This window comes from Tympanuchus pallidicinctus, unplaced genomic scaffold (genome assembly GCF_026119805.1).
Source record: "Tympanuchus pallidicinctus isolate F22 unplaced genomic scaffold, pur_lepc_1.0 scaffold14, whole genome shotgun sequence".
In the NCBI taxonomy this organism is placed as follows: domain Eukaryota; kingdom Metazoa; phylum Chordata; class Aves; order Galliformes; family Phasianidae; genus Tympanuchus; species Tympanuchus pallidicinctus.
The window spans coordinates 16,474,346-16,494,257 of NW_026294659.1; the positions used below are offsets into that span (position 1 = coordinate 16,474,346).

General features: G+C 42.4%; 1 protein-coding gene and 1 long non-coding RNA gene across 2 annotated transcripts; one reads left to right on the forward strand and one right to left on the reverse strand.

Moving 5' to 3' along the window:
* Positions 1–537: 537 nt before the first annotated feature.
* IFNAR2 (interferon alpha and beta receptor subunit 2) lies at positions 538–12,736 on the reverse strand. Its single transcript, XM_052674372.1, is given in 10 exon segments — positions 538–1,875; positions 2,578–2,696; positions 3,129–3,291; positions 3,927–4,099; positions 4,272–4,435; positions 4,615–4,744; positions 5,071–5,115; positions 9,731–9,767; positions 9,769–9,827; positions 12,646–12,736. Coding segments are annotated over 10 exon segments (1,677 nt in total). The 3' UTR covers positions 538–1,179.
* A 4,085-nt stretch (positions 12,737–16,821) lies between these two features.
* On the forward strand, positions 16,822–18,152 carry LOC128076365 (uncharacterized). Its single transcript, XR_008204362.1, has 2 exons — positions 16,822–16,973; positions 17,823–18,152. It is a non-coding gene; the product is annotated as an uncharacterized LOC128076365 (long non-coding RNA).
* The last annotated feature ends 1,760 nt before the right edge of the window (positions 18,153–19,912 follow it).

Here is a 19,912-nt window from a genome sequence, read left to right on the forward strand (position 1 = left end):
AAGTTGAAGGAGGGAAGATTCAGGTTGGATGTCAGGTGGAAGTTCTTTACAGAGTGGTGAGGTGCTGCACAGGCTGCCCAGAGAGGCTGTGGATGCCCCGTCCCTGGAGGTGTTCAAGGCCAGGTTGGATTGGGCCCTGGTCTAGTATCAAACGTGGAAGTTGGTGGCCCTGCATGTGGCAGGAGGGTTGGAGCTTCATGATCCTTGAGATTCCTTCCAACCTGGGCCATTCTGTGATTCTGTGATGTCATCTTTGAAGTGCTTATGATGGAAATATCCCCAATTCCCAGTGCCGCTAATATGGAATCCCTGACTTAATGGTAACAAAACTCGGCTGTGAAGTTTCTGTGCATCAATCTCTTAGAAGTAGTACAGCAGCACAATGTGGTACAGCAGCGTAGAGATTACTCTCAGCTCCCCCAGTCAAAAGAATGACTGCCAGACACACCACCAGCCAGAAACTGATGGGAGAAGTACTGAGCAGATCAGCAGAAAGAGTCATATAAACATTAAAAAATAGTACGTAAATACACAAAATTGTATTAAAAAGGTATACTTTTAATGCCTTAATACACAGTAAGAACTCTTGAATATTCTTTCCTGGGCACTTTCACCTCATCTCCCCACACCTCCACAATTTCATTTGATCAGCTTTCTCTCTGTGAATTTAGAAATCAGTTCACTGACTTGAACACAGCTCTACCCTTCAGGCTGTGATCCAGCCAGCAACAGTTTCCTCTGAAACCTGCACCAACAGAGCTAAAGAACAGTAGCAGAGCCCTTTCAAACTAAAAAGTAGACAAGCTAAAAGGCAGGCCGCTCACATCTCCCCATTCTATAAGCTAACTCTTCACTTAAGTTTATAGAAAATATTCACTGTGTTACAGCTAAAGTGTATAATACAGTATTTAACCACAAAACAAAATAATGACCCCCTTTTTCTGCTACATCCTAACAGTCCTTTTCATTCTTCTGTAGGTAACATAAGCTGAATCATACCCAGAAAGGTCACAGAAATATTTGTTACAAATAAGGCCTGTGTATTTCTGGCACTTAGGCATATGTTTTCAGAATGTTAAAAAAAATTAAAAAAGATCAGATCTGTATGTTCAGTCCAGAAACAGCTAAGTTAGATAATATCTACTGGTATGCTACAAATTAATAATGGTTCCCAGTTATTCATCTTCGTATGTATTCGCTTTTTGGGTCCGTATCTGAATCCGATGAGTCACTTTCACTGGAAGAACTAGATGAATTTTGCCACACATCAGAGCTGTTTAGATGATGCGGTTTCTGTGTGCTTTCTATGTCATCAAGGAGTTTGGATTCAACAGCATGTGCACATTGCCAGTCAACAGCATCTTCTTGAGAAGAGAGGAGAGCTGCAGAACTATCTGTGGTCTCTTCAGAGATTCCCAGAAGCACAGATTTTAAGTTTATGGTAAAGCAAGCATTGCTCCTTGACCTAAGAGAATAGGTACAATTTGCCTTAGACAAAGGACTGAGTAACTCACTATTAGTGTCTTTCTCTTCTTCAGCTTCCAGCTCGTTTTCTTCAAAGACTTCTGGGTCATCATCTGGATTCTGACTCACCCGGCTGCTACTGTCATCACATGTACTACTTGTAGAGTGCTGCACAAACACATGAGACGTGTCAGAGGACTGAGGTGCTCTACATACGATATCACGCCTCGTGTAGTCATGGTTACTCATGACATCGCTGTCACTGTCATCGCTTTCACTGTCATCTTCATTGCTGACAGCCCCAATGGATCCTTCTGCCTTTTTTTTAACCTCTTTATAAATGATCTCTACAGAGGCTATTTCTTCAGATTCAAATGTACATGGTAAATAGGTAAATGTTTTCATGAATACCTAAAAGAACAAATTGAATCAAAAAACAACAGACTATAAGCCAAACTGGCACACTCACAGAAAAGTCTGAAAAAATACCCCAACCACGAGGTCGTCAAACAAATTATTCTCTTTGTGCCACATTGTCAGCTTTTCTGCAGAAGTCAAGGCATCTAGGGCTTTTCCCTCTTCTCCACTCTTGGAAACTGACAGCCCTCAATGCAAGTCAAGGCACACAGCCTTGGACAGTACCCTGCCTTAATTATGGACTTATGCAAAACCCTATAACTGAGTGAGCTGACTGAAAATAGCTTAGTATTTGGAGCTGATGCAGGTACTGCTTTCTTTGTGTTTGCCTAAATCCCCTCCTTGAGTAAGTTTTCTTCCAGAGCTATATAGTTCCCTTTTTTGTTGTTTTGGTGTAATTGTCCTGGTTCAGATATATTGCAAGGAATTCATATGCAGTGGGAAAGATTTACATATATGAGACAATTTTCAAAGGCTTTTCAAATTCTCTTATGTGGGGTAGCCTGCTTCTGTGCACCACAAAGAGTTTGTGTGTGTGTGTGTGTGTGTGATTTAGTAGCCTACAGGCTATCTTTGATACAAGCAAACTGCAAATTTGTATGAACATACATTACTTGTACCTAATACATATACTTAGGAATTTTATATGGCAAGCTTCCTGCTTGAACCAGGAAGGTTAATATGAAAATTACATACCAAGGTATCTGGAAGTGATTTCTTTTGAAGAATATAACCTCCTACATGCATACATTTCAGGATGACAGCTAAGATAAGTGAAAAACACACAGCAACAGCAATTGTGATGCTCTGATAATCTGCAAGTGAAAAAAAAACAAACAAGCATGAATGAAGTTTTCAATTACCACATTTCATATTTCACATTCAGAACAGCCACTTAAAATCTCAGAATAATTTTGGATAGAAGGGACACCTACAGGTCAAGATGAGTAAATTTCAAGTTAGAATCAGAAACTAGAGAAATTACACCACCTTTGATAACCATTTATGCAGTTAGTGCAGATTAGAATCGTGCGTGGGATTAGCAATAGATCTGTAGCCCCCAAATGAATGAGGTTTTATACTTATATTAATATTTGTATTTTTATGAATCCCCATAATGTTTATCACTTTGTAACTACTTTCTCTCTTGGTATTTTTAGAATCGACTCGTAAATCTTCTTAAGTACAAAGGAACCACTGGTACCTAATCAAAGCAAAAAGCAATGTCTGCATCACAGCATAGTTACCTTTCTCAGCTACAGAGTCTGTAGTTATGCATTTCCAGGCTGATGGGATGGAATGTTTATTTAGAGATGCAGCGACCATAACAGACACACAGTAATTTCTATTTGGATACAATTCTTCAATGACTGTACTAAAAAGTTCTTCAGTGATTCTCTCAGGCGGCCTCTGTTATGAGAGAGAGTGTTTTAAAGTTAACTGTTCACCTAAAAAGAGAGAACGTGACATGTGAAGCTAGAAAAACTGACCCAGTAACTCAGTGTTTTACCTAGGCAATTGCTTCATCTCTTGCTCTAGCTGTCAAGATGCTCACTTTATGCCTAAAAAGCTTCCAGTGCAGGCAGTTGGCTCTCTGGCTAGCCAGCTTATTCCAGTGCTGTGCCAGCCCCAGTGCTAATGCCTCCCTTTTTAACTTAAGGTCTGCACAACTGTGAATTTCAGTTCACTATTTTTTGTTACAGGGAATGGATTATCTCCTCTGTTTCTACAGCAAACTTACACACTCAGAGACTGCAGCCTTTAACTGAGTTTTGCTTGCAAACACTAAGCTGTCCCCCATTATTTCAGTATCTTCTTATGGGTCATAGCTAAGCTCCAATCCCTTTCCCCAGTCCCTGTAAGGATACAGGACAACAAGTATTCCTTTCTAGGCCTGCTACACTGCAGTATAAGGAAGTCAAGATAATTTTTTATTTATTCTAAGTATTTTCTGTTCACTTGTGTGGATCTGCTGACCATTAGAGCCATTTTATGTTCTCTATGTTTCTTGTCTCAAGAAAGAAATAGAAACAAAAATTCTTTACCTTATGTTCTTCATCAACTGTTTTCAGCGTTATTTCATAATAAAGGTAGTTATATATATCAGATAAAGATAGCAGCTTTCCATTTTTTCTTAAGTGAGTAGGTGGCAGCTTTATGGTGATATTTATGCAACGTAGACAGGAACTGATATTAAATTCTGGAGGTCCCAAGAATGCTGTTCAAAAAAAGAAAGAAGAAAAGGAAAACATGGAAAAAATATACACTGTGCACTCAGTACCAATAATATTTCAGTTAAAAAAAAAAAATAGTTTATTGCCTTATTGTAAAGCTAGCAGAACATTTACACCTAACTGGAACAAAAAACTGGAATGAACAAGTGAACTTACTATCATGGATTGGTGAAAAACGAAGAAACGAGGAATTGAACACTTCAGTTCCTACAAAGCTCTGAACGAATGCAAAATATTCATCAGACACAACTTCAAAATCATCTGTCAGGTTACAGAAGGGTTGTGCAATTCGTGAACACTGTTTTGCAATCTTCTGGTTGCTGCAAACCAAAATAAAGAGTAACTAAAAATCCAAAGTAATCTGTTTGAATCTTCTGTTATATGAAGGCATCTTTGTGGAATGGAAAAACAGAAAGAAAAAAAAAAATAACAAGGCTGAGTATTTTGAATTGATAAACATACAAAGAAAAAATTGTGTCTTCTATGAAGTAAGACTTGCCTGCGGTTACTGTACAGTACACGATAGTATGTTGGCACGGCTGGATCACTTTGTGCCTGCCAGGACAAAATGTGCTGAAAGTTGTTAGATGTCATTTGTAGATTATCAAGTGGCCCTCTTGGAATCTCTTCTAGAAAAGGAACGAAAAAAAAGAAGAGAAAACACACAATAGCCTATCATCATCACCATCATCATCATCAATATGAAAGACAAACAAATTTGAAACTGCAGCAAATCTAATCAGTAAACCTGATTAGAGAAGACCAAAATTTGCCCCCAAATAAAGCAACCATAAAACAGAACAGTGAGTTCTGCACAACAGCAACAACGCAAAGGACTGTCAGTTAAGTTCTTTCCTCTAGAAGAATGAAGCTGTAAGATGCTGCTTGGTGAGAACATGCAAGTCTTCTGAATCGTATTAGGAAAAGTGTTGGAAAGACAATAGAAGCCTCTTACCAGGCAAGCTGCTGCAACAAGCTGCACACAGAATGCTGACGAACGCTGGAAAATTAAACTACGTATTAGTGGATTTGCACGTCTACAATACCTGATAATTAGTTTACTATTGGCAATATTAATCCACAACAGTCAGAGACAATACTAAGTCTTCCCTTGGTGGAAGTGTTTCTGCAGTCCTTTGACTTAACTTTGTTACGGGGCTCTCTGTTCCACAACTTCCTCCGCCTGCTTTTCTCTGTGTTTGTTTCCTTCCTTCCTTCTATCAGAGTATAGGATGGCACCTTCTCCAACCATTGTCGTTAATTCAAATAGTTCATGGCTCCTAGGAGCCAGGTTTGTTTTAAACTAGCTGTGGTTCATGCTTCTGTTGATCCTCACTAGAAGAGATCCAAGACTCAGTTCAAACAAATCTACTTAAAATGCACTTATCAAATGGTGTCTTTAAGGTCAATTTATCTATTAAATACCATGTTAAGTCAGAATCTTATATCCTTTCTGAAATGAAACGAAGAACTTTATTGACTAATCTTCAGTAATGAAAGGACTGATGTCTTTTGCTAAACACGGGGAATCCTCAAGGCTAGATATACATCTTTGGCATTAGATGTCTGTTTTCAGCCACCTAATTCATGTAACTCTGTATGGGAACTGTTGGATCGTGGCCTGAACCTCTGATTGATCACCTGAGGTGAGCACTGAGTCAGCCAGCTGATCACCTGGGAGCACAAGAGAAGGCAATTCACCTGTGTGATTGGAAGGGGTGAGGTCTGGCTACACCTCTCCTAGACCCATTTAAGGGCTGACTGCCAGCGAGGAAGGATCTCTCTCTGGAGACTGCTCCTTGTAGAATTTCTTGCAAGCCTACAACACTGCTGAGCACTTTCCATTTATCTCTGATTATCTTTTCCAACATGATAATCTTACTAGCCTAACTTCTCTGTATGCTTATTGATCATCCAATACTTTACAATATCTGTAAACTAATCCTACAAGCTTCCTCTCTAGTTCAGTAGCTTTTCCTTCCCAAGTCAAAGCTCATGCCCTGTTCCTATAGCACTACTCTGTGTTTCTAACTCTGTCTCCACAATTCTGTTCTCTGCCTGCAAAAGAAAATAAAAACCACAAAAAAAATGCTGAAACATTTTTTTTCTTCTGTCACAAGGCATGGTTAAAACCACATTCAGCCACTCAACCAGGCCTGCTGTCTGAGCAATCTTCTCAACCCAGTCTTCTTGCAGACTCTGACATTCCAGATTGCCACATCCTCTTGTATAAGCTCTGCAAGAAGCCATTCTCTAATCTAGATTCTCAAAATATCACAATATTCCCAAAATATCACTAGCCTGATACCTTGTTTGAACTACATTGACTAATACTTCAACATGTTCATTTATTGTTTTCATACTGATTGCAATGGTAACTTCTGTAGCATGCAGAGTGTTTGGTTTTTTTTTTTACTTCACATTTGTATGGCAACTAGCAAAGTAGCACTCTGGTACAGGATGGAGGTTGTCAGGTGTCACACTGTGACAAATAACAGAATTGCTTCATGTGTCAATGAGTTGTGCCACAGAAAGAAGCACCCCAAATAGATAAAAGAAAATGGGATATACTTTATGAAAAATAAAACAATCTTATAGTGATCTACAAATGTTAGGACTGTGTGAAACACTGTACCAGAATACACCTACTAGGTAAACTACAAGGTATTCAGAATAGCAGTTGCCAGATGTTACAAGCAAGGCATCTTGGGAACTGTTCTGTCCCAGACGCACTGTATGTCCTAACGCATGGGTGTCCAACCTTTTAGCATGCCTGGGCAGGTAATGTATTTATGATAACTGAAAATGGAGTTGCAAACATAAACTGATGATTTTGTCAATCTTGAAACCTACTCTCAAATTCCTTTATCAAAACACACAGCATAGCTGCCTATTATTATTTTTTTTTTTTTCTGTTCTCAGAGCTATGTTCAGCCAGTGTACCAAACTGCATACAGCTATTTGCCATCCCTTGAGTTAGCACTACCCTGTGCCCTCCCCATGCCCTGGTTTCAGCACAGGCAGTGCTGACCTCATAGCCATGTGCAAATTATGGTAGGTAAGGGTAAGTTAGGTTGGGTAAGGTTATACAAATTCCAAGGAAGGTAAATTAGGGTAGGGAAGGTTATACTACCTGTCTTGTTGATATGTCTGTTGCAGGATGGGGCCCAAAGGGTAAGGGGAGCTCCAAAAGCTGTTCCCCAGCACTGTGATTTTATTCTCTTTTTAATATGTGGTTTGCTTTGATAAGCAAGGGGGGGCGAACTTCTACAAGGTATGCAAATTACAATATAAGCAGGGGTATGAAAAACACATGACTGCACAGAAAAGCAGATAAACTTCCATTGATTCTTAAAGACATCACTTTCAATTCCCAAAAATGTGAGGGATTGTTAATATGTTAATTACCAGTTGTACAGTCTCCGTGTTTTTGCTGAAGGCGGCATTTTCTCTTTTCCTTGATAACTTCCAGTCAAAGCTCAGGCCCTGACACAAGTACCAGGCTGCACATTGTTAGGCATAGATAAGGAGAGGGAAGTGACAGAAGCATAGCTATCTTGCCTGCATAGCCTACGTGATCAGAGGATGGCTACCAGACTTATGTTCCATCCTGTTCTCCAGCCTTGCATGAACTCTCCCCTTCTTCTACCAATGGCATCCTGGCTTATATCAGAAATAGTGTTGCTAGCAGGAGCAGGGAAGTAATTGTACTTCTGTATTCAGCACTGTGTTCAGTTTTGGGCTCCTCACTACAAGAAAGCCACGGAAGCTCTGGAGCGTGTCCAGAGAAGGGCAACAAAGCTGTGAGGGGTCTGGAGCACAAGTCTGATGGGGAGTGACTGAGAGAACTGGGATTGCTCAGTCTGGAGAAGAGGAGGCTCAGAGGAGACCTCATCAATCTCTACAGTCACCTGAAGGGAGGTTGTAGTGAGGTTGGTTTGGCCTCTTCTCTTGTGTAGCTAGTGGCAGGATAAGAGGGAATGGCTTCAAGTTGCACTGAGAGAGATTCAGGCTGGACATTAGGAAAACTACTTCTCTGAGAGAGTGGTCAGGTGCTGGAATGGGCTGCCCAGGGAGGTGGTGGAGTCACTGACCCTAGAAGTCTTCATGAAACGTTTGAATTTTGTGTTGAAGGAGGTGGTTTAGTGGGAACTATTGGTGATAGGCAGATGGTTGAACTGGATGATCTTGTAGGTCTTTTTCAACCTTGGTGTTTCTATGATTCAGTAGGCTATACTTGGGCAACATTCTATGCACGCCTGTTCTAATGCATCAGTTATTTTCTGTTCCTTGCCTATGTTTGCAGGTAGTACTGGGAGAGAAGAGGAAAAAATTCCTACTAAATTAGTTAGAATCTTTACGGTTCTGCAAAAGTGCCTTAAAATCACCCTCTAAGGAGCAGTGGGCATGCACACAAAGCAGCACACACAAGTACACTTTGGTGCCAATTCTGTTGACATCATTTGGGTTGGATACTTAGCCAAGCAAGTGTCTCTTGCAAATCTGGCTTTTAGGGTGTTAGTCTTACAAGTATTAAACTGCACTCCCAGGATTCATTCTGAAATTAGATGCAAAAGAGATTAAAACTTGAGTTGCCTATGTAAAAAGAATATGTTCCTAGAGGAGAGGAAATGCTCTCTCTAATTTTGCCATGCACACCACAAACATCCTGTCTTGTATGTCTTCCTTTTGCACTTGTTCTTCTACATCGTTACTGAATAATAAACATCCCCTTCAAGATGTGCAATTAAAACTAGAACAATTCATTTCTTCCAATCTAGTAACAAATCACCCACCCAAAAGACAACCTGTGGGTAAGAATAACAAGGCAATACTTTAATTGTTGTTATTTGTTACCTGAACACAAGCCCAGATTTGTAATCACACAGCCTTTAGCACACTGAGGACACAGCATCAGTACACAGGCTCTAGTAATGACACACTTCCAGTGAGTACCCTCTTTGGATTATGAAATGCAAACAGTTGTTTGCCTTTCTTTCTTATCCCAGACACCTCACATCAGCTGTCTTGCTGAAGGAATTCCTGTTGACACAGATGTTTTTATTTTCTCTCTGTATTTGATTTTTAAATACCTCACCCCTTCCAAAACAAATTCTGTTCCTCTAGAAATCAAGCTCCTTCAGTAACTTTGTTTCAACAAACATGATCAACAAAGGTAGTTGGAAACCCCCATAGTTTAGTACGTTGCCTCGTTATAAAAGGGAAACAACCAGGAAAACATAAGTATCAGAACTCTTTCCTACTCCCATCATGTCCCAGCTAACAAACCATGTTGTGCTTGCCAACTCGGAAACCTCACCAGGAGTCTTTAGGGGAAAAAAAACCAAAAATGGCAAGACATGAAAAACAATGTAGCCAATAAAAGCTCACTGGATGTTTAGAGAATTAGTGCATTGTTTCAAAGCAGTATTTTTCTAAGGGGAAAATCAGGTTTATTTGTAGAATGGCGTATTCAGAATACAATACATGAGATATTTGAGTCTGTGAATTATTCTAGAGAGAACTCCTTAATAATATCACACTATCTTACTTCAGTAACTCAGGAGGAGTCACAGTGAAAAGCCAGCACTGAACTAAAACTACTAGCAACTTACCAAGCTGATAAAAACGCAGTGCTCCTCCCATCAGTGTTTCCATACTGATAAAGAAATACATCCTCCTGACTGTAAAATAAACATTTTGCTCCTGTACCTGCAGATATATTAAAAACAATCACACTCAGCAGATATACTGGTGAATGACTTGTAAGTAAAATGAGGTCCACATACAAAGAATTATTTTAACCCTGGAGGAAGAGGCACTGGCACTGAAACAGTCACTGCTATCATCCTGGATGGTGTTTCTTAGAACAGACAATCAATTTTCTTTTCCCCTCCCCTCCCTTCCCCTCCTCAAATGAAAAGGGCTCTTACAATTTCAAAGAAAATAAATACCTCTAGCATTGTATGACTATTTGTGCAAAACAAATAGTTTTGTAGAATAGTTAAAACTGCGACAAAGCACATATTATGCTCTAACTCAACACATTATTTTAAAGGATTTTTGGTTTTTCTTTTTTTCAATTTGCCTATCTGAGGTGCAGTTCTTCCTCCACTCAAAGCTTTAGCGTGACTATAGGAAGTCACTGGTTAAGTGTCAGGAACCTGTATCTGTGCAAATGATAATCATAATTGCAAAATAATAAACTCTTCCACAGATGAAAAGAAGGTTCTTTTTCATTTCAGCTTGGTTCATTGTATTTATTTGTCAAAGCATGAAGAATATTTTGGAGATTTAAAATGCCCTCTTTCCCCTTTTCAATCAAAATTAGAAGTGATGGATAAGAAAATATGATTTACTAGTTACACAGACACAGAATCATAGGGGTTGGAAGGGACCTCTGGAGATCACCTAGTTGAACTCCAGTCTTTAAAGTTGGTCACTGATATCAGCAAGCTGGAAAGCAATTAATTGCCAACTTGTACCAAGTCTGTTTATTGTTGGCACTAGTAAATCATACAGAAAAAAATAATTTGAATTTCCCATTCAGATCAAGCTTACAGATTTCAGAAGTAGAAAAAATATATTTTCTGTTTTCAACAAGCTAACCAGCTTTGTCCAGAAACTACACAGAAAACAATGTTACTTTCACAGTGACTTTAAGGAATTATGCAATAACTGGTCCACCACAGACCCTTGCAGAATATACAGTCATGAATAGCTATTGTACTCTTGAATATTTCTTACATATTCTATGGTTCAGCACCTTAGAATACAGAAGAAAAATGTGTCCAAACACATTGCTCTTCCAGTCTGCATAGCTGCTTAAATCTATATGTCCTTGGCAAACTAATCAATAGTAGTGGAAATTCATTTCTGTCAGAACTGTTATTATCTTTTGTCACTTCTTATAGCCTCAGCAACCTTGAGCAAGAAGCCAGGGAAATACCCGTGACTCCAGCCCCAACTCACCTCATCAGCCAGCTCCAACACAGTAACTGGGTTGGGTACTCCTGGGTGCTGCTTGAAGTCTCCAGCACTTTCAAAACTCAGCTTCGCAATTCCATCTCATTTGCAGAGGCAGCTCATCTTTAACTTGAGTTCAGGCTAGGCTGTTTTGAATTGACTGTTTCCAATCAAGGAAAAAAACAAATAATGATAGCAATTTCTGAAGTTTTGAAAATCACTGGCTTGTATTTTAGAAATGCTTCATGCCATGGAATTAGAAAACACAGCATATTCTTTGAAACAAGCAGACTGCATGCTTATTTATAGAAATCTACATATTGGAATACTGAGAGGGGTAGATAGACATGGAAAAGATGCCTTATGTATGGAAGTCAGCAAAGGAATGTTCTAATCCTACACAGGCAGTATGGTATATGAACCAATTTTATTACAGAAACCACAGGAGCAAGAGAACTGCTCAGTCTGGAGAAGAGGAGGCTCAACGAAGACCTCACTGCTCTCTACAACCACCTGAAAGGAGGTTGTGGTGAGGTGGAGATCAGCCTCTGCTCCCAGGTAACAGCGACAGGATGAGTGGTAATGGCATCAAGTCACACCAGGTGAGGTTCAGGTTGGGTATTGGGAAACATTTCTTCTCAGCAAGAGCGGTGCTGCAGTGGCACAGGCTGCCCAGGGAGGTGGTGCAGTCACCGTCCCTGAGGTGTTCAGGAGCCGTGTGGATGTGGCACTGAGGGACGTGGGCAGTGGGCGTGGGGGGGTGGGCTGGTGGTTGGACTGGGGGATCTTAGTGGTTTTTCTAGCCTTAATGGTTCTATGCTCTACACTGACAGGCTTCAACTCAAGCAGCATGTGCAGTTTTGGGCACTACAATACAAGAAGGACACACAAAACTATTAGAGGAGGGAGGGCTATAAAGATGGTGAAGGGTCTGGAGGGTGAGGTGTACGAGGAGCAGCTGACCAAATTGGTCCCTCGCTGTGCTCAGCGCAGAGCAGAGGAGCTGAGGGGAGGCCTGACGGCGGCTGCAGCTCCTCACAGGGAGCGGAGGGGCAGCGCTGAGCTCTGCTCTGTGTGACAGCGACAGGGCCCGAGGGAACGGCATGGAGCTGCGTCAGGGGAGGGCAGCTGGGGGTCAGGGAAAGGGGCTGCACCACAGGGCGGTGGGCGGGGAACGGGATGCACGGGGCTGTGGGCACGGCCACCAGTGATGGAGCTCAAGGAGCGTTTGGACAACACTGTCAGATAAAGGATTTGAACGCTGGTGACACTGCATGTAGCCCGGAGTTGGGCTCGATGGTCCCGAGCGCACAGCCTGGCCCTGCAACAAGCTGCTCTGATTCAGCCTCAAAGAGCTGCTGGGGACGCGGATGTCGACCCACAGGACGCAAACAGAAAGAAGCGGCCTTTCCAGGAAACACCCGCCCCCCCTCTCTCACCGCACGCAGCCCAGCTGGCCCCGCAGATTCCTCTCCCCGAGGCAGGGGCTGGGACGGGACACCGCACGCTCTGCCCCTGCGGCCGACCCTAGAGCCCGTGCTGCTGGGGTCTCCCTCCCTCCAACGGCGCGATTCCGACGCCCACAACCAGAGCGAGCCGTCCCGGCTCCGCCCATAACGGGGATCTCCGTAGCCGTACCTCGTAGCGGGCGCCATCCTTACGGTGTGCGGAAACCGAGCCCGACGGCTCCCCGCGTCTCCCCGCCGGGCTCAATCAGAGCCGCGCGCTGAAGGCCCCATGGTGCCGCTAAGGGCGAAATGGGCCGTAAGGCGCTACGCTGCACAGGGAGCGCGGCTGGGCCCGCCCCGCCACAGCGACGCTTCGGGGCGGGACGAAAAGCGTACAGCTGCCGGCTGCGCTGCTGGGCTGCTCGATGCCGATGGCCGACTCCCCGCCCCTCCCCGCCCCGCCCCGCTCTGCTCGTTTCGGTTTCTTCGCGCAAACAACTCAGCCGTGCCTTTGATTTCTGTGTTTATTTGTTAATCATGAGGGAAGTGTTCGCAGAGAGCTGCTAAAGCCCCTGACGGTGCCCTTCCTCCTTCGTGGCCTCTTTGTCCTCAGCGCAGGGCTGTGTGCTGCTGCGCCCATCCTTTAGCGGGTATGCAGATGATTGAGGTGTCCTCTGGGCGAGTGCATCCTGACAGCAGAATATATTAAATATAACTCTTATCGAGCGTTGTGAGGGTTATTCGTGAGAAGATCTTTGTACTTAGGAGGCAATTCTTTCCTCAGAGGGTGGCTAGGCGCTGGCATGGCTGCCCAGAGAAGCAGTGGTGCCTCATCCCTGGAGACGCTCATGGCCAGGTTGGATGGGGCCCCGGGGCAGCCCTGCCCATGGCGGCATTAATTTATCTCATGGGACAAGTGTTACATATGGCAATATTGCTTGTTTTGGATTTCCATTTTTGAAGGGCTCTCGGAATTGTCCAAGTATTCAGAGTTGAAAAATTCCAGTTCCAAACTGACTTCTGAGAGGTTACCTGGAAGCAGCCTCAGGAAAGAAAACTAAAGGGCAGTATGAATCTTAGCAATCCTTCTGAATACTTCACTCAGATCCTACCTCTGCAAAACTATAGGTCCTATAACTTGCAATTTTTATTTTCTTCTTGTCTCACTTCTGCTAAGCACTGATTTTTTTAAAGGCTGTTTACATGTGACAAGAAGGGATGTCATGCAAATGGACCTTGACAAACTCCAAAGGTGGGCCCATGTGTACCTAATGAGGTTCAACATAGCAAAGTGCAAGGTGTTGCACTTGGGTCAGATACATATACAGAGAGGGAGAAGAACTTGAGAATAGCTCTACTGAGAAGGACCTGGGGGTCCTGGTGGATGAAAAACTGAACATGAGCTAGCAGTGTGTGCTTGCAGCTCAGAAGGCCAATGGTATCCTCGGTTCCATCAGGAAGGGTGGCCAACAGGGACAGGGAGGTGATTGTCCCCTTCTATTCTGCTCTTGTGAGGTCCCATCTGGAGTACTGTGTCCAGGTCTGAGGCCCCCAGGGAAAGATGTTGGAGAGGGTCTAGAGAGGGGTCACAAAGATGATCAAAGGACTGAAGCACCTCTCCTATGAAGATAGGCTGAGGGAGCTGGGCTTTTTGATCCTGGAGAAGACTGCAAGGAGACCTCATTGCAGCCTTCCAGTATTTAAAAGGGGATTATAAAAAGGAAGGGAATCAACTTTTTATGAGGATTGACAGTGATAGGACAAGGGGGAATGGTTTTAAGGTCAAGGAGGGAAGGTTCAGATTGGATGCCAGGGAGAAGTCCTTCACAGAGAGAGTGGTGAGGTTCTGATACAGGCTGCCCAGAGAGGCTGTGGATGCTCCATCCCTGGAGGTGCTCAAGAACAGGTTGGATGGGGCCCTGGACAGCCTGGTCAAAATCAGATCTGGAGGTTGGTGGCCCTGCCTGTGGCAGACGGGCTGGAACTTGATGATCCTTGAGATCCCTTCCTGGGCCATTCTATGATTCTATGATTTTCTAATATTTTGTTAACTGCTTTATCAGCACTATGTGTAGCGAACCGTCTTTCTAATTTCCTGCCATCTTTGCAGAAGCTTCCTGAATCTGCTGCTATTTCCTGCACATGACATGAATTTACTGGCTAGATCTCTTGGTCTCTGAGCACTTTGAGCTGAGACTCTGAAATTCACCTGCACTTTTTTTTCCTCTACTTATTCCCTTCTCCCCTTTTTTTTCCTGATCACTCCTTTTCTCTCCTTTTAACTATGAATATAGTTTGTAATTCTTTAGACTATAAATATCAATATAAATATAGTTCAAACTATGATCCATAAAGATCTTTTAAAGATAATTCTTCATGTTTCTCACTAGCCTCCCTCATTGTCTCCAGTGATATTGCCTGATCATCCATAAGTCTTCTGTCTGGCCTCGGTACAGCATGGATGAATGCTGGATAAAGAGCAGCTTTCCCTGGTTATTTACATCTGCTATGTCTATTTATATTGCTATATTGCTATATTTCCATTTTTTTCTATTTTTATTTTGTTCTGAGCCCAATTGCTCAGACTGTTCTGAAACCTTAGTGAATCCAAAATTAGGAAATATATCTCCTTAAAAAAAAACTATATACAGTCTAGTAAAAATGTTTGTATACTCATGTATAGGATCAAAAAAAACACAAAAACCTAGCAAGGCTTGAGAAGCAATTTTTAAGTCTTTCCTGACTAAACAAATTGGAATGCAGCCTTTTTTGGCCTGAAGGTGATGCTATTTCTCTAGGAAAAAGTGTTGGGAAAGATAACGGAGCACTTCAGAAGTACTTCAGGAGATGCTTCCACTAAAGTTGGGTATAGACCTACTTGGGTTCTCAGACTTAATAAGATTCTAGAGATGTGTTTCATGAGCAGTTTGGAAGGTTGAGACTTCTCTTAGCAGAACTCAAATGTATCATCAAACCTTCTAACATATGATGGACAAACACACTTAAAATGAGAGAGATTTCCTCCTTTTTCCTTTTCCTTTTTGTTCTCCTTTTCCTCCCCCTTTCCCTTTCTCTTTCCCTTTCCCTTTTTTAGATCCAGTGTCTTTTCATCTACCCAGGGAAAGACAGTTTCATGTTTGCAGATGATGGGTTATCCATTTGACTTTCTTTTGCCTATGCTTCTACACCTGTGTTGTATAGGTTCTTGTTATCTCTAGAATCACAGAATCATAGAATTGTTTAATTTGTAAGGGACACTTAAAGATCACCTGGTCCAACCCCTCTGCCATGAACAGGGACACCTACAGCTAAGTCAGGTTTTTCCATGCTGCCTTGTCCAGCCTGACCTTGATTGTTTCCAGGGATAGAGCATCCACTGACTGTCTGGGCAACCAGTGCCAGTGCTTCACCATACAGTTTCTGCTTTCTTAGCTTTCTGTGCCTCACACTGTGTCCTGCCTGTTGTGCACGGTGAGTCACTCAGGTAATGAGCTCTATTTTGGAAAAGGTAGCTTTCATCACTCATATGGATATAAAAGGGGACTGCCGCTGATTTCTGATTCCTAGCTGGGATTTCTAGATGCTTCTGTAGCAGAGATGACATACACTACCTCTCAACATTGTTTATTCCAGAGAACCTTAAACTTTTCTTTTGAAACCACTACCTGAAAAAACCTTAATTGCTGTCTTGAAAGGATACGCAGGTAACAGATTGAATCTTTGCATCTGTTATCTGCAAAATTTAGTTAGATCTCACCATGTATTATTACGTGGAGAATCAGAAGTGGGAACATGATGTCCCTCCTTTGAAACGGGTACGTTGAAGAGGAATCATTGACTCTCCAGTCAACGCCTTTCACTTCAGAGTCTGTCCTGTATGCTTTGTCTGAAAGAAAAGGAAGAACTAAAGATTGGAAGCACTTGCTCAGCTTTTCTGGGGAGTTGAATGTGTTGGCTTGTGTTTGAAAACAGAGAACTTTCATTTCTGGCTGGCTAATCAGTATTGGAAGCTCCCACATTGGCATGTTAACAAAAGTGTGGTTACATTTCTGTGTAACTTTGTAAGACAGATAAGAAAGCAATGCTGGGCAGTACTTTCACGTGACCCCATGCTTTGGCTACAGGCTTCTGCTGTGTTAAATGAGGTGAGAGGAAACCCTGTGAAGTGGAATTGTGGTAGAAGCCAGCAGAGAAGGGAAGCAGTGGGAAGGAGAACTGAGGCACTCAGTAGTTATAAATAAAATAATACAAAAATAGGTCATTTACAGAATGTTTTCTTTTGTTTAGAGTGATTTCTACAGTGGGCTTTTCCGGCACCTGGAGACAATTCTGTATCATCACCCAACAACACTGAATATAATGAAAACAGCCGTGGGAACCTTAATACAGAACTCCAGTGAAACATCCATTTCCAGCCATGGAGTAAGCCTTGGAAGAAATTCTGGTACAGTTTGCTTATAAAATATATGTGGCAAATTGGATTTGATGCCGTGGTACATCACACAGCTGAGTCAGGATATGCTGTGGCATTGCACTGGCAGCAAGATTCGTACCTGGCCTGTAGCCTTCTCTGCCTGCAGTGTAATAACTAAGTAATAACTAAGGCAATGTAGGTAGAGCTGGTTCAGCCAAGTTCTAAGTGAAATCATGTCACCTCTGTGAAGCCAATTAACCCAGTAGGGTCTTCAGTAGGGCAGTGCAAAACTCAGTCTCTGGTGATGGATATTCATTAACAATTTGAAGTATCTTTATCTGAATAAATAGCACTGAACTAGAAAATACCAAATGCTTTTGGAGGCTGCTGTTCTCTGAGAAATAGTATGATTTTTTTTTTTTTTTGGAACAGCTTTCATTAGGACCTGGTAGGGGTAGTGAGCTTCAGACACTGCACAATCCGGGAGCATATGATAGCACATTATTCCCAGCATGGGAACATTACTTTCACAGTTTTCTCAGATAAATACAAACGTAGAAACATGTAATGAGTGTTACTCAAAGCATAGCATGTATCAGCTGGGATTTCCCCGTCTGCAAGTTTAAGTTCAGCAGTGTCCCTAGAGGTTAATCAACGTCGATGGCAATTATTCTTGGTTCACACACCACACGAAGTGAATGTTTATCTTTTCCCTGTTTTGCTTTGTCTCTTGGCTAAATAACACGAATATAACATGGAAATATCAAAATAATACAAAGATTGTGTTGGAGCTGCAGCAGGCTGACAGAGTAGTTAACTTCTGTGAGATTCTATGATTTGTTTGGTGTCAGTAGCCATCTCCATTGCTTTAATCCTCAGGGAGAAGGAGGATGTGTAGCAGCTGTCCTTGCTGCGGAAGAATGAAGAATAACTACAACCTTGATTTGAAGAACAGTTCAGACCATATCTTGGGGTTTTATTTCTGTTTTCCCTCTGATAAACTTTAGCCTCTGGTGAGCTTGGGGTTTAGGTCCCTGGGACTTTTGTGGTAGGTGCTGCATTCAGCCTGCAATGCACACAAAGCACGGTACAGTTGCTAAATAGGGGCATTAAACTTAGAAGTTCCTGTAGCCATGCAGGCACTGACATCCATCCTCGGCCTTTATTACACAAATTAGTTGAGTGAAATAAAGGAGATTATTAAATAATTACACACGTGCATGTGAGTAAAGAGTGTTAAAACATTGGAAAAAATATGATTAAATTTTTCATCGTCCAGCTGTGGGTTTTTCAGCACACACATTCTGTCAGAATTTGGACACTTTATTTGCAAATGCCTGGCCCACCTGTTTGTGTGATGTGGAGATTTTCTCTCTTTCCCCAGTTTTTGAATCAATAAAATGCTCACTTTTGCCTCGTGCCATCTGAGTAGATGAGAAAAGAGAAAGTGGATGGAGGCAGAAGTTGCACAGCTCTGAGGAACTGCAGTCCCCTACTCTGTGTCCTGGGGTGAACATGGGAAATGATATTCACAGATGTGGGCTGTTGTTTGTGCTTCTGTGGTGTCTTGTTCTTCAGAGACCTGTGGTTTCAGGCTTTCAGCCTCACTGCTTTGCAGTTTCCCTTCCCTCAACATTTTCCTTCTTGTAAGTAATCACATAATGGCATAGCAGAGCCCAGGAAAATCACTGTTAATATTATAATAACATAATCTGCAGCTCTGACTGGTATTCTTTAGTTTGGGGAAATAATGTGTAGTTTTGCCAAATCTGCAATTGGAATGGGAGACACGTAAAGCTCCGGTCATTTCATTTTGCAGTTTGGAACACCCTGTATTCAAGGTACTGGATTTGTAGTGGGGATGTGTTGTTAATTATCATTAGACCTCTGCTTTTGATTAATGCTGCTAATTAGTATCTGTCCTTGACTTTTTCCAATTAAGGAGTAGATGCATTGGTGCTAAACACCTGGGCATATTGTCTAATTATATGAAAGAAACACACATTCTCTCTGTAGGTAATTATTTTAACTTTCAGTGATAGTTTTGTACTTAACAGAGGTGGCTCTGTCTCTCGCAGCAACGGCACAGGAAGCTTCAAGACACCAAGAAAAATGCTGCAGAATGAACAGAGTGCTGGGTGTGAGCTGCTTCCTGCTGGGTATTTTCTTGACATGAGAGAAAGAATCCCCCTTCTACTTCTTGCAGATATAGGGCCCTGGAAGGAGGAAATAGAACACAATACAAACCAAAGGAAAGAAATATAAGACTGCAACCCCGTTCATTAAATTAGGCTAGTAGCAAAAAACTTGCATCATGTTCAGATGCAACTGCCTGAATACATCTAAGGGGCTGACACAGTCTGGCTGATGCAGGTATTTGAAGACTCCTTTCTTTCTTCTGGTCGAGGGTTAGAAGAAGCAGACCCATATGAAATGGGATCCAGGGCGACCTCAGGAGAAGGAAAAGGATTGGCTTTGAGTAAAACAGCCTGCTGTTCCCTGGTCTCCTTCCTGAATGAGCTGCCCACGCCCACCTGAATGTGACAGCACTGTCTACCAGGGAGACCTGGCTCTATTGTGTAGATCTGGCTAATACTGTACTGGCCACCACAACCCTGTACGGGTCTGGCTCCCTTACTCTCCTCTGGCATGGGCTAGGTGCAGTTCCTGCCACTCTTTTACTACTGTGGCTGGAGGTGCTGCTCATACTTTACAGAAATACAGGTGCTCCTTTTCAGAAGAGAGGACTCCGAAACCCACACGTTTGGTTCTGTGTTAGTGTCCCAAGGCACATCCTGGCTGAGGCTGAGGCCATGTGGTGCAGGCAGTGTATAAGGCATCCCACAGCCTGCTTCTCCAAGTCAGCTCCCACCCCACTTCGTGTAAACATAAAAGATACAGCTTCAGACCCAATGAGTTTATTTTCTAAATCGAAAAGATAGGGACTGCCACATCTGAGCTAAGGGAGC